The sequence below is a fragment of the Python bivittatus genome, unplaced genomic scaffold (genome assembly GCF_059951505.1).
Source record: "Python bivittatus isolate LINGU-HERP-01145 unplaced genomic scaffold, Pbiv_v1 ctg000850_np1212, whole genome shotgun sequence".
Classification (NCBI taxonomy): domain Eukaryota; kingdom Metazoa; phylum Chordata; class Lepidosauria; order Squamata; family Pythonidae; genus Python; species Python bivittatus.
This window is the reverse complement of record NW_028277112.1, coordinates 65561076-65576071: the sequence shown is the minus strand read 5'-3', so window position 1 is coordinate 65576071 and position 14996 is coordinate 65561076. Positions and strand designations below refer to the sequence as shown.

At 39.7% G+C, this 14996-nt stretch overlaps 1 protein-coding gene across 1 annotated transcript in view; it reads right to left on the bottom strand.

Moving 5' to 3' along the window:
- Positions 1-3919: 3919 nt before the first annotated feature.
- ZCCHC7 (zinc finger CCHC-type containing 7) overlaps positions 3920-14996 on the bottom strand; it is a 146034-nt gene continuing 134957 nt past the window's right edge. The window contains exons 8-9 of the mRNA XM_088130008.1: positions 8222-8339; positions 3920-5427 (exon numbers count right to left, since the gene is read on the bottom strand). Coding sequence (XP_087986134.1) covers positions 4973-5427; positions 8222-8339 — 573 coding nt within the window. The 3' untranslated portion in view covers positions 3920-4972. The remainder of the gene's footprint in view (positions 5428-8221; positions 8340-14996) is intronic.

Below are 14996 nucleotides of genomic sequence, written 5' to 3'. Positions count from 1 at the left end.
AAAGGATTGATCCTGAAAACAAATAATGCAGGGAATACAAATTAAGTTTGTATTCCCTGCATTAGCAGGTAAGAATGGATACTTTCATCTCCAGTATACACTGTGACTGCCAGACAAGCATTTCACTGTATATTCCCTCTATACCTAGAGCAGAAGCAAAGTATAAAATTCTGGCCTCTTCAGCTTCACATGTTTTCTCTTGACAATAAGGAGGTTGTGAAACAGCATTTCTCTCCCCATCTTCTGACAGAGCAACTTGCTCCATTTCTACTTATTAAGCCACGATCATTTTGTCAAAACCTGCCCAAAGTAAGGTCTTCATTCTATTAATTCCACCTCGCTGCATGTGGAAACTAAAGAAAGCACCTTTGAGCCGCATCATTTGTAACCATTGCAGTAATTTCAGTATTCTCTATCAGGGTGTTTAGCTGGGCTTTTAGCTTATCTTTAAACCAGGGCTGTGGAGTCAGAGTCATGGAGTCGGAATTGGAATTGGAAGCAATTCTTGGGTTACTGGAGTCGGAGTCAGTAAAATGTACCGACTCCGACGCCTAATAAATTTAAATTGTATATAATACAAATAATACGTTAAAATTTCATAGATGATAATTTGGTTAACCTGTCTTTTTCAGGATATATTTTAATGCCTTGTATGTTGCGTGCTTGCAGTCGATATAGGAAATATATCATTAGTATATAATTTATTTCCTACATCGATATATAATTAAAGGAGTCGCAGTCAAAGATTTTATGTGCCGACTCCACAGCCCTGCTTTAAACAACATGATATTGGAATAGGACGGAAGAGACCCTCATCCTCAACTACAGAAGATCCTGGGGTAATTGGACCAGTCACGGACTCACAGTTCAACTTGCAGATTGTTGTGTGGGGAAAAACGGAAGGAGGGACCGCAATTCCTCAAGCCACAGTCCCTCCTCCTGGAGGAAAGGTAGGGTATAAATTTGTTAATAAATAGGAAAGTAAATAAATACGTCCTTATGTATTGTTTTGCAACAGGTTGTTGATATACATTTCTAAGTGAAGTTTGGGAAAACAAATTATGCAATATAAGGCAATTAATGCAAATCAGCTTAGTTTTCATAAAAGACTAAATGTAGAAATAATTGTTTTCTTTGACATCACTAAACTACTGAGCTAGTAATTGAGTTCCTTTAGCCTGTCCAGTAAGGCTGCTTAGAATGGGCCTAAGTATCTGTTCGCTCAGGAAATGACATTTTCAAGGATCATGGAACTGAGCCTTCTCCGTTGTTACCTCTCTACGGAACAGCATTCCCCCAGATATCCAGATGGCTCCTACTCTATTGGGTTTACAGGAATGCCATTAAAATGTGGTTATTCCAACAGGACTTGGTGGCCAGAATGTTGTGAAGTTATTCCCTCTGACAGCAGAATTTTTTTGCTTTTGATTAATATTCCTAACGCTCTTTGTGATTCCAGTGATGTTGCGGACATCTTTTGTGATTTTATATTTGTATGCGTTTAACCTGACTTACAAAGGTTGGGATGTACGTCACTTAGTGTCATACATGACTGAAGTAATGAGCCTGTCTTCTTCCAGAGCATCTCTGCATCCATGGAGGTACCCCGAAAGTTCTCTATTAACTCTGTCTTTGTTGATATGGAAATAGGAGCTGCAAACAGAAGACAGTTTAGCTTCTCATAGGAAGCTGTACTCATAGGGGAAGAGCAACAACAGAGTTGGCAAAAGGGAGTAGGGGGAGTCTTAAAAACATCCAGGATGACATGTTAACTTCAGAGAGAATTATGACAAGCAGCAATTTTGTCATGAAAATCATGGTGGACTGCTGAAGGTGCTACAATGGCTGTTTAACACACCCTATTGATCTTAATCCAAAAAAGAGTGGCTAGGGATTTTGGATTGCTTGAAGGTTTGTCTGTTCTTGAACAGGGTAAAATACATGAGGCTTTTAAGCGGGAGACCCGGAGGAAGACTCACTGAAGAGGAAAAGCAGCATGGGACCGAACATGCCAACGCAAATGGCGCCGGGGCTGTGCTAGAAGACAGCAGGAGAGAGGAGGTCAAGGTATACCTGTCCAATGGTCACCAGCTAGATCCAGGCCAGCTGCTGATTTTTCTAATTGTGAGACATGGAAAATGGCCCTTAAATTCTGTAATCCCTTTTTAAAAATCTAAACAGGAGTTCTAGCATTTAGGAACAAGAAGGGTGTGTATGTATGTATGTATGTGTATGTGTACATATATATATATGTGTGTGTGTGTGTATGTATGTGTGTATACACACACACACACACTAGGTACTCATATATACTGAGCGTATATCATGACTACCTAAGATATGCTTAGAGTTGTTCTGAGGCTAAAAGTTAAAGAACAAGAAAAAAATCTCATTTGGGGGCTTTTGCATCATACTTGTGTCAGGTGATCAGTTGGGAGGGGAGATCTGCCTGCAAAACAATTTGTGAGGGTTGGAGCTGGGAAACTGATGCTGCTTGACTGGTCTTTTACAGTCTGACTAAAATTGCCTCTTGCTATTTTTTAAATGAATAAAAAGGGGGGGAAATGGGACGGCTTTGTGGCCCCGCCCTTTTCAATCTCTCTCTCTCTCTCTCTCTCGTCATATGGCTTGTACGCCCAGCAAAATCAATAAATTGATAGACACTTCCTCATAGCTGGAACAATTCCCTTCAGCAAAACTTTACTTCTTCAGCAGCAGCCTTCTTTAAAAAATTCTTTCCAACTCAGCAAAGGGTTGGGAAGAAATTATGCGAAAGGGGGTCAGGACTCTTGTTTATCCTTCTGTCCCTCCGCAGGGTACCTCTCTGAAAAGAAAACAGGATCAAACGGGGGTGGAGGAGAGGGAAACCAGCAAAAGACTGAATTTTAAAATGGCCTAGAAAAGAATGGGGGCAGTGGAGAAAAAAATTCCCTCCCCACCCCCCAACGCAGCCCTATGGCCAAGCTAGTTGGGAAGCAGCTGGGGGTGCTGCCAACTGCTCTATCCTAAGCAACCTTCCCCCCTCCTGGTCACATGATCCAGAAGAGGGTATGTGCTTCCTAGTGCATGGGTTCACACAAAGGTAGACAGATGCAAGACAAGGAAGCAGAAACATACATTGTACTCATGCAACGTGCTACTCTGTAACACAGAAGAAAATACCTATGGCTGCTAAGGCCGCTGCTGGTAATAGGACTGGAAAGAATTCCAGAAGCCACACTCTGCCTGCTTCTTCTGTCTTGCTCTTCCTGCAGTGTAGACTCCCTCAGTCAGACCTTGAGTGCATCTCTGCAATGACTTCTCCAGAGATAAGGACTTAGCCCCAGACACCTTCAAGGTAAAGACCGATACAGTTTTTAAAAAGAAAAACATATTCACACCCATTTCCAATGTATCGGTGGGATACAATACTGTTTGAATAGATAAAAACAGATAATGACCTAAAACAGACAGGAAGAGGATTACTGTACTTCTTTGATTCAAATCGTGAAGTGTCCTATATTCAGTTTAGATTTGACAGCATGATGCCTTAATGGGATCATTTCTTTGTATTCAATTGGATTTCCCCTTCATTCTGTTCTGCGTGTTGCTACTCATCTTTCACTATTGCGCAGTGTAATGCTGTCTTGCCAATATTTGTGCTCAGCTGAATCCTTTCACCTACAATTTCTGAATCTCACTTCCATCTTACAAAAACATTTACATTAATGTTCCTGCAGAGCCTCTTCCTGTCCGTAAATTACTCCTACGGTGTACTTACAATTGCCATTTTATTTATATACCAAGTCCTGTAATCTCATGGCATGGATAGGCTTTGACATCTAATGGATGTTCCAGGCAGTAGTACTAAGCTGGTATGTTCTGTAATGATCATATCTTGAAAGACTTGTTATTTTATCGTGCTAAGAAAACAGACTCAGTATAAAAATAACATTTTAATGTTTAATAAGCAACTATCTAAAATACATCTTTTTACATAGAAATTAACAAGAGTGAAAAAAGCAGCATGGTTGGGAAGCTGAAGTCTCACTGGAGGTCACATGAGTTGACAGTATTAAGGAAGGAAGATGGTATGTACTTGACTTTCAAAAAGAAAAAAAGAAGGCATGAAAAGGACTACTTTCCCCTTGGATATTGCAATGTTTTTCAGTCATAAAATTTGAATTGCAATTCAAAGTACAAAAATACCTCATTTTCATAAAATGCATTATAAAATAATTTATTTCTCAGAAACATGAAAAAGTCGTACATGATTATATTCTTTAAAAAAATTGGACTTGAATGCAATTTTAGCTTTCTCACTGAAACAAAGACTCACCTGGCCTGTCAAGTCAAAGTATGGTGCTAGGTCTATGACAAACTGAAGACAATCGTATCTAAGGCAGAGGATGCAGCGTAAGACAGCCACATCATTGTCAGGAAAATAAATTAGGAAAAATAATTTGTGCACAACATCCCTCCCTGTTTCTTAAATTCATTCCATACGTTTTACAAAACTATCAGCAGAGGAAACACAAAATCCCTTGCGCTGCCTCTTTTTGTCCCTTCTATCAAACAGGCGAAGTGGCTACCCCCATTTGTTTTCGTATCCATACCCAGGCCGCCGGTCAATTTGCCTCGTTTTTCTTCAGAGTTTGCATGCAAATAAACTATATGCATTAAGCAGAAGTATTTTAATACATGGATTTACAAAAAGAGTGTATGCAGCTGAGGAAATGTATTTCTTTTTTTTTTTAATTGCTTTCATCTTGTCACTCCCTACCCCCACCCCTCTATTCCATCCAGATACAGAAACTGGGGAAAAAAACCAACCCTATCAACATTATGTATCTCTAATGCATAAATAAATTGTCACTACAAACCAAGATGCTGTCCTTATGGAATGGTACCGATATACTCTCTGTGCTGTGATAGCCCAGTATGCATTTTGATTGGTTTGTGCTCCCTATTGGGGAAGGAATACAGCTCCGCCTCAGATTGAGCTGGCTTTCGGTGTCGATTTCTTTTTCTTCTGTTTGATAAGAAATAAACTTTCATCCCTGATGCAACTACTGCTTGTGCAGCTCCTCTGCTTTTTCTTTTTCTTCTGCCTTTTTGCTGGCTCCATAGAAACTTGATGAACTTCTGTCAGGAAGCCAATGCTTTGATGCGCAGGATTTTTCCTTCTGCACCTCTTATGCGCATTTATGTGGCCCCCTCTAGGAAAGCACTCTTCTATGTTATAGTTGTTTTGAACCTCCTTCTTATGCTTCCTTCCTTTGAACAGATCTGCATGAGACTTTTTCTTCAGGTTTTTATGATATTTATCCCCCTTCTTGCCATGTTCCTTCAAAACTTTCCTCTTTTTCTTATGCTTGTGCTCTTCCCAATCACAATCTATATGTGATCTTTTTAGAGTCTTTGGTAGAAGGCCAGCTTCCTGAAGTTCTGCAAAATAAAAACACTTGATGATACTCCACCAAAAATACTGATACTGTATGTATTACCAATTTACAACCCCTTCGTATCTAGAGTAAGCAATCTATACCCTGTTTACAATGTAATCAAGCAGTTTAATATTAAAATAATGAACCCTTGCATATCTATCAATTTTAGAGGACATTTGCAAAAAGCACACTGACTAGCAACACTGATAATGTGTCAAGACACCTAAAACTGATGAGATACCATGGGACTTCCAGTCCATAACAACTGGTGAACACCAAGATGGGAATCATTGTGCTAAACCTATATGTTTGATCTCAGATTGTGAAACCTGAAATCAAATATCTGATAGCAAAAATGGGTAAATCTTCCAACAAAGTAATTAGAAATTAGAATACCTGTTTATAACCAAGCGATACTTGATAAAATGCACACACACATTTTAAGCAAAAAGGCCGACAAAAGTAGCTTTATTTTGGAAAGTCACGCGAGTCAATCCTGAAAGGCGACTATTTACAAACAAGCTAAAAAGGCTTTCCCCTCTCACAGATCCACTGCAAATCCTTGATTTACCAAGGAGCTCAAGGAGAGGAAGCAGCAGAGGAGATGCCTATAGTGTTGCTGGAGGAAGACCCATCTCAAGTCTGGCTGGATGTTGTAAGAGCTCACATTTGAGCCTACACAATGGTGGCTCAAACAGCAGAAAGGAGATACTTTGCTGTTTTGATTGCATCTACCAAATGCCACCTAGTAGCCCTTTTTAAATTAACAAATTCCTTCTGGGGAAGGATGATCACCAACACCATCTGACGGGCCTCTATGAAGAGGGAAGTTGGACTTCATCTTGGGAGGGGGAAAGCATAGAGAATGTATTTCCTCCTCTCTCAGCATCTTTGTGTGATGGAAGACATGAGTGGGGAGGATTCTGGAATGGAGCTTCAAGGTTGCTGGGAGGGAGAAGAGAGGTTCTAGGGAAAGTACCTCCTCAGCCCCCAGCCAGAGTGTGGGAAAGTCAAAAGAATGAGGCTGGCCCCTCCCTAGGGCATCATGGTTATAGTTGCTGTTGTTGGGGATTAGAATTAGTCTGGCGAGATTCTGTCTATTAGGTGTAAGCTAATAAAGGAGCTGAACTGATTCTAGACTGTCTCGCTGTTGTTCTTGGGCTGAACCTGACACTTTGTCCCTGATGGGTACAATCTCCACAGAAGACAACAGTACACAGTATAACGATTGTACAGGTTTATTAAATCAAAGCTTTAATACAGCTGTTCCCCGATGATATCCTGACATTCAAAGGGCTGATAGCTATACATTTGGGCCCTGGGTCATACAGGCAATGTGACAGAAGTGCTGACTCAGTCCCTGAAGGAAGAGATTCAGGTTGAATCCCTCCAAGACAGAGTGGCTGTGACTATGAACAGAGTTGTCCTCTCCCATTCAAAGGTAGTTCACAATCTGGGGGTTTTGTGGCTGGGAGGGCTTTTGCACAGATACATCTTGCCCATTATTTGTGGACATTCCTGGATTGGGAAGCCCTGTTATAGTCACCTCCTCTTTGGATTACTGAAATGCACTCTCCATGGGGCTGCCCTTGAAGAATATTTGGAATCAACAGCTGGTACAGATGGATATATCCTGGCACACCTGGGTGACCCTGCTTCTTCAGGAGCTCCGCCGGTTGCCAGTTTGCTTCCAGATGGAATTCAAGGTACTAGTTGTCACCTTTAAGGCCCTAGATGGTTCTGCTCTGATTACCTACAGGACTGCCTTCTCTTGTATTCATCTGCTTGTCCACCCAAATTAAACAGGATCAATTCCTACTACTGTATGATCTATTCTTACAAGATTGCCATCTGATGGGGCCTTGGAAGTGTGATTTTTTTGATAGCTACCCTCACATTTTGGAATACCTTTCCTACAGAGATTTGGTCAATTCTGTCCCTCCTGGATTTCATAAAGGTTGTCAAGTTTGTTCTGTCTAGTGCATAAGGATGGTATGTTCTGAAAATTGGGTTTGTGGGCATATGAGTTTTGTTTCTAGGTTTTATTCTAATTTTTGTCTGTGTTTGGTACATTGAGGGGGCCTCCCCCTCCCCTCTTTCTGTCAATGTTTTTATTTTATGTGATTGTTAGCCACCTAGAGCATCAGGATTGGATAGCATACACATGAAGTAAGTAAACAAACAAAAAGATTGCAAGATCTATTATTTTTTTAGAGAACAGGTTACAATCTATGAGGAACTAGGGTTTGCAGTTCAGCTTTCTGACCTTCCAAAGGTGCCATGCAGTTGTTGCAAGAATCAGGTTGATGTTTGTTTGTTTGTTTGTTTGTTTATTTATTTGCATTTTTAGGGGGGGGTTTTTTGGTGCAAATGGAAACATTTGGCATTTTGGGATCTGAAACATTTCCAATTCCATCCTTAAATTCTCACAAACACCTCTAGATTATGCTGTCAAATTTTGTAAGAAAAATGGCTGAGGTTTCAGCTTACTTTGAAGGATTTAAAAGGTAGAAATAAAGATAGAAATTAGTCTCCCAGAGGAAACCTATTCTCATTCCCAGTTTTGTTTTTGGAAAAAGAAAACTGTGCTACCGAACATTGCTATTTTGTCACTAAATTTTGGCATGACCTTGGGTTATGGAGGGGCTGCAGATGGGGTGCTGGGGACCACATGAAGCCTTCTGTCCAAGGTTACCCACCCTGATCTAGATTAAGTTTTTTAATCTAGAGGCAGTAAACGTAATAGCAACTTAGTAAGAATTTAATAAAAAGCAAGATCGCCAAACGTATCATACCTTGCGCTTTTTTCTTTGCTCTCTGAGTGCTCCTCTTGATATCATATTCATTATCATAGTAATAGATAAAGGGGAAGGTGGGAAACATTCCTCCAAACATTCGCTTCTCTGAGCATTCCTGCAAATCATATTTTAATATTATTTTTTGACACATATATTCTCATACCTCTGGCTAATGCAAACTCAAAAGAACAAATTAAATAAATTGACCCAACAGCTATTCAATTGGTAATCAAGAGATCTGTTTTCTGTAATAATGGATGCTGACACTGCTGGCTTATCCCAAAAGAAGAGGGGCAAGATTAGATAGAATATCATTAGAAATTTACACAATGAAAATGCCTACAGATTAATCTAGTTCCATTCTTCCTTATAAATATTAATTTATTGGAAAACCTCAAAACAAAATCAATCATATGTCAAATTTGAGTGGGAAAAAGTTCTGACTTTCTTCACATAAAGTATCATAAAGAGGGATACTATGGCTCCTTTAAGACCTAGGGATCCTTAACAGTAAATTTAAGACCATCTTTTGGTATAGCAACAAAATTATTAAGCTATCTTTCTTGCCTATGAGAAAAATGTTCAAAACTGGAACTAGTCTGAAAGAGAGAACGAATCTTTCTACAATTCAATAACTCTTTCTATGAACTTATGTTGGTGCTGAGTTGAATAGAACAAAATAAATCTTTCCCAACCACATCTTGTTCTATCTGCAACTGCTGCTGCTGCTGCTATACATTTGCCTCAGACTGGTAGGAAATTCCACCTACACTTGTCTTCTAGGCCCAGGAATTCAAATGTCCGGGATGGAAGTGAGAACTCTCTTCAAACCCATTTTAATCCAGAAATCCAGGTGGCTCTATCTTCCAACTAAGGTTCAAAATTTCATAGCAGCAGATAGAAAAGACACAATGAATAAAAATTTTTGCTTTTATGGGAGATAATGGTTTAATCATTTTGGAGTTTTATTTATTTATTTATTTATTTAATAATATTTGTATATTGCTGTAATCACAAGGATTCTGGGCAGTGCAAGTAAGCAAAAAGTTAAAAAATAACATTAAAATACTTCAAAATATTCTTTTAACATAATAAAGAATTATTGCACAATGATCATGTTATTGGCCAAAGGCTGGTGGGAATAAAAGAATCTTCAGGGTCTTTCTAAATGAATGGAAAGTTGGGGTCAGCTACACTTCTGTAGTCATTGACTATGCAAAAGCCTTTGATTGTGTGGATCACAACAAACTGTGGCAAATTCTTAAAGAGATGGGAATACCAGATCCACCTTACCTGTCTCCTGAGAAATCTGTATGCGGGCCAAGAAGCAACAGTTAGAACCGGTCATGGAACAACCAACTGGTTCAAAATAGGGAAAGGTGTACGACAAGGCTGTATACTGTCACCCTGCTTATTTAACCTATATGCAGAGTACATCATGAGAAATGCCAGGCTGGAAGAATCACAAGCCGGAATTAAGATTGCAGGGAGAATCATCAACAACCTCAGATATGCGGACGATACCACCCTAATGGCAGAAAGTGAAGAAGAACTAAAGAGCCTCTTGATGAGGGTGAAAGAGGAGAGTGCAAAAGCTGGCTTGAAACTCAACATTAAAAAAACTAAGATCATGGCATCTGGACCCATCAATTCCTGGCAAATAGAAGGGGTAGAAATGGAAGCAGTAACAGACTTCATTTATTTGGGCTCCAAGATCACCGCAGACGGAGACTGCAGCCATGAAATTAAAAGACGCTTGCTCCTTGGGAGGAAAGCTATGGCAAGCCTAGATAGCATATTAAAAAGCAGAGATGTCACCTTGCCGACAAAGATCCGCATAGTCAAAGCTATGGTTTTTCCAGTAGTAATGTATGGCTGTGAGAGCTGGACCATAAAAAGGCCGAGCGCCGAAGAATTGATGCCTTTGAACTGTGGTGCTGGAGAAGACTCTTGAGAGTCCCCTGGACTGCTAGGAGGTCAAACCAGTCAATCTTAAAGGAAATCAACCCTGATTGCTCATTGGAAGGATCGATAATGAAGCTCAAGCTCAGATATTTTGGTCACCTAATGCGAAGAGAGATCTCTTTGGAGAAGACCCTGATGCTGGGAAAGATTGAAGGCAAAAGGAGAAGAGGACGGCAGAGGATGAGATGGTTAGATAGCATCACTGAAGCAATGAGCATGAAACTGAGCAAACTCAGGGAGGCAGTGAAGGACAGGAAGGCCTGGCGCAATATGATTCATGGGGTCACGAAGAGTCGGACACGACTTAACGACTAAACAACAACAACACTTCTGTAGATAGAATATCCCAGAATTTGGAGGTTATTACTGAAAAGGCCTGTTTTGTCCTGAACCATGGAACTCTTAGGGGTGGGGTGGGGATCTCAATAGGCCTTTCTTGTTGACTGTACTAGATAGGCAGAATCATTTTTGGTATCATGGTCCCAGATCTATCCCAGCAGCTCATAAGGCTCCCTAAGTAATGACCAGCAGACTGAATTGGGCCCAGAAACCTACTGGTAACCTAATACAATATACTTATTAATTTAAGAATAGATTTTATCCTGCAATAGCCTGGCTACCACGTTCTGGACCAGTTATAGTTTCTGAGTCAACTTCAAAAGCAACCCAACATGCAAAGTATTGCAGGGCATAAGTTACTGTTGCCACAGCATCCTAGTCCAGGTAGGGATGAAATTGGCATATCAGCCAGAGCAGGGCAAAGGATCCCTGACCATGGGTTCCTTCTGCTGTTTCAGAAGAGCCCTGAGTCCAGGAAGACCTCCAAATCATGGGCCAGTTCCTTTGGGGGAATCATGATCCTATCAACAGCCTCACTGTGGCTGATATTCCTGGATGCCACTAACAAACAGCAATTCCACTTTAGTAGAATATAACCTGAGCTTGTGTCTTCCCATCCACATCCTTATAGCTTCCAGACACTATTTCAAGATTTCTGCAGCAGCTTCAGCTCAACCTGGGGTGCTGGTGGTGCGTGCATGTGTGTGTGTGTGTGTGAGATACACAGTTGGATGTCATCAACATGCTGATGATACCTCACCCTAAACCAACAAATAATCTCTCCCAATTTATAAATTTGATTTGAAACAACTGGTTACTTATCTGTACCTGAAGTGATCATCTGTGAATTCACACACGAGTATATACCTTGAATAAAACTTTGTTCTGAAATGTCTAAAGTATATGGTATTTCTTGGCTGAAGTGCAGCTCTCTGCATACCACACATGACTAGGTGCAGCTTTCCCTAAATCCCCTCCATGTCTGAAACCAATATAGTGAATTCTAAGAGAAATATTGAGGTCACCCAGAACAAAAGCAGGTAGGAGGGAGGGTTGAGTGAACTCACAGATGACTACTCAAAGAACTTCAGTTACAGATAAGTAATCAGTTCTTCACTGTGGTCTCTGTGATCATACACTCATGGGTGAATAGCTGGCTTATTATCTAGAGGGGCTTAGTGCTCATAAGGTGCAATACAAAGGACTGCACTTCTAAAGGCTACATCCTTTTGAGAATGAAAATCCAGATGATAATGCTAGGTATAGATAGAAAGCTGCCCTGCGTATTTATGAAAGGGGAATCTAATGAAGAAAGGATGCAGATGTGATCCTAGGTCTTGCAAAGTGACCACAGATCGGAAGAGGGCACTTTTGGTTGCCTTGCTTGTAACAAAGTCTGATGGCTGCATCAGGGTCCATCTGAGGCATTGTGGTTTTTCTCTTCAGCCAAACCAATTTGGAAAAACGCTGAAGAGAAAAACCACAATGCCTCAGATGGACCCTGAAAGGGTAAAAACATATATTGTACTGATCTCAATGCAAGTGAAAAGCAAACGAAGAGTGATTGGAATGACTTCCTAGTCAATAACTAAGAATTTGGGAAAGAAGCAGACAGTATAATGTTTTGATCTCAAAAGAACACAGGGCCAGCATTCTCAGCAAGACACATTGTAAGCTTGAGAAGATTCTGAACAAGCTCTGCTCAGACACATAACCCATGTATGTGAAACACCATGATAAAGAATAATTTTTGGGAAGAAGTGAAGACCTGTCAATGATTTTCCATTTATTTGTACCAACTACTTTCTAATAATTCATGCATAGCTATTAAATAAGGATAAATAATCTTTGATGGCTATGGAGTGTGCTCCTCCAAAGTTTTTGGAGATGCTGTAAAGATAGATAGTCCAAGAAGATGGCCTTCCCCCTAGTAGCTTGACAGTAAAGCCCTAGTGGATAAAAAAGAAGAGGTCTCTAAAAATAGCCACTCCTACTCCTTTTAACATGGATGCATTGAATAATCATCTGAATAGTGTATGACATGCACTTCCCAGACCTGTCTCTTCTAAGTCAACTGCCACTACTGCCACATGCTTTGTATTTTTAAATACTCTGGAGATGTTCCTTAGCACCACAGGTAACACACACAGGCTAGAAATCTCAGTCTCTTACCAACACACCTGAGAAAAATTGTATCTGACTGACAGCTTGGAATATGAATGCTAGACATATCTGCAAAGTCTCTGCTTTGTTTTCTTCTTTTTTGGTCCTGCAGTTTGCAGATATGGGCACAAATCTGAATACTAAGATTTAACTAACATTCGGATGAGTCCTCCAGTTTAGATTCTTGTATTTCTGAGCACATTTTAGAGGAAAAAGATTCTTTCTCAGCATCTTTCTCTCTTGATTTCTAACCCTTCTGGTTGCTTTTCAGCTCTCAGTTTCCCAGGATAGTATGGCTTAGTAGTTTGTTCTTTGCTTCTACTGAAAAATTCTGATTCTAATATTTGCAAATCCCTAAACTAATGTATTCAATGTGTTTTATGGAATAGTCACTGATTGCAATAAAGAATCTCACTAACTAACTACATACAATAGCTGTATTAATACCTGAGGATTATGTTAGTCTTTATAACACAAGCTGCAATCTCTTCACAGTTTCTCATTCCTGATGGTGAGAGAAGAATTGAAAAATGCAAGATCTGTTCCTGCTATGAAGTTGCTGAAAACAGTGACATAGGCATGTGGAGCCCTGTACACCTCTTGCTTCAGAATGCATGATATCACAGTATAAGGCAGATATCTAGCCACTGTTGAATCCAAATGATTCATTTAATATAGAGTTCTTAGGGCAGTTCCAATTCATTATAATGAAGAATACCTGGGCAGTAAACTGTACCAGCAAGCCTTAACAGGTGCAGGACACCTCTGCATCAGTTAGCTTGGACCACTCTCAACTGCTGATCCTTTCATAATCAAGTTCTTCACTGCATGTACTAACAATACAAATGTATTGGTCAGTACCTTTTTGACATGCCTACAGATTCTGAATTCTCTTTTAGAACAGGATGGTGAGAATTAAAATTGTGATGTGACATCACTGCCTTTGAGAAATGAGAACTTCTTGTAAAATCTCAATGGAGTCAATGAAATGTTAACATGCTCTATTAGTTCATTCAATTTCTCTTAATTTTTTCTCATACCTGACCATACACACACTTACTGAAGCTTAAGATGTCAAATGTGGTAAAATAATTCCAACTATTTCTAGAGAGAAAATATGATCAGGGAATTCTGCACAGATCATATAGTGTTTCTAAATACAATTCCATATAAATTCCAGGGGATTTTAAGTAACGTACCCATATTTAAAATATGCTAGTAGACTATGCTATTTTTAAAGCTATAGGTTGTTTTATACAATCATGTACTGAAAGTGTTTTATCTCAAAAATAGGGCATTTATCACAATAAATGTCTACCATCTGCCATCTTATTTTTACTTTTTCTCCTCCCTGAGATGGGTTTGTTGATATTCCCAATTGTGTTCAAAAGCTCTATTTACATTCTGTTCATCTATCCAAGACCTCCAGCTCTACGCAACCAAAACAGTCTTCTTGACTTTCTCCAAACCATATAAGCCATGGTAATACTGTATGTATGTTTACTTTATGTGTTTTGGGCTTAAATTACATGAAAGATGACTTGGAAAATGTACATAAATAAACTTAGTTATTTCTACATCACTTGCAATTTTTTAAAATACATATGTGGTATAAAATGTACTGTAATAAAGAAACAAACAAACAAATGTGGACCTTACCAGAAACCAAAGTAACCTAGCAAAACCCAGTATCACAACCCTGAAAGAAAACCCCATAAAACACATCTAGATAGCTAAATCATTGCATGAGGAAAGTAAAAAACAAAGGAAGATAAGATATAAACAATAAAAGCTTTGGTTATTAATCTAGTTTAAAATTTAAAGCAGTGGTTAAGGTAGAAAACACAGAATGTGAGATGGGCCTAACAACTCTACAGGTAGTCCTTGGTTTATGATGGCAATTGGGACCAGAATTTCTATCGTTAAGTGATGGGATTGTAAAGAGCAATGCCACATGGCTACGCCGCTTAGCGACAACAATTCCGACTGTCCTGGTTGCCATCATTAAGCAAGAACTGCACAGGCCGTTAAGCAAGGACATCAGGTGGTCACCATTTGCGACCTCCAGATGGCTTCCCCATTGACTTTGCTTGTCGGAAGCTGGCAAAGGAGATTGCAAATGGTGACCATGTGACCACAGGGATGCTGCGATGGCCAGAACTCTGAGGACCAGTCATAAGTACCACTGATTCAGCACTGTTGCAAGTTTGGATGGTTGCTGAACGAGTAGTCATAAACTGAGGACTATCTGTATTACCTTCTGTATCACTTTAATAATTCATGTTATATGAGAAACAACCCTCTT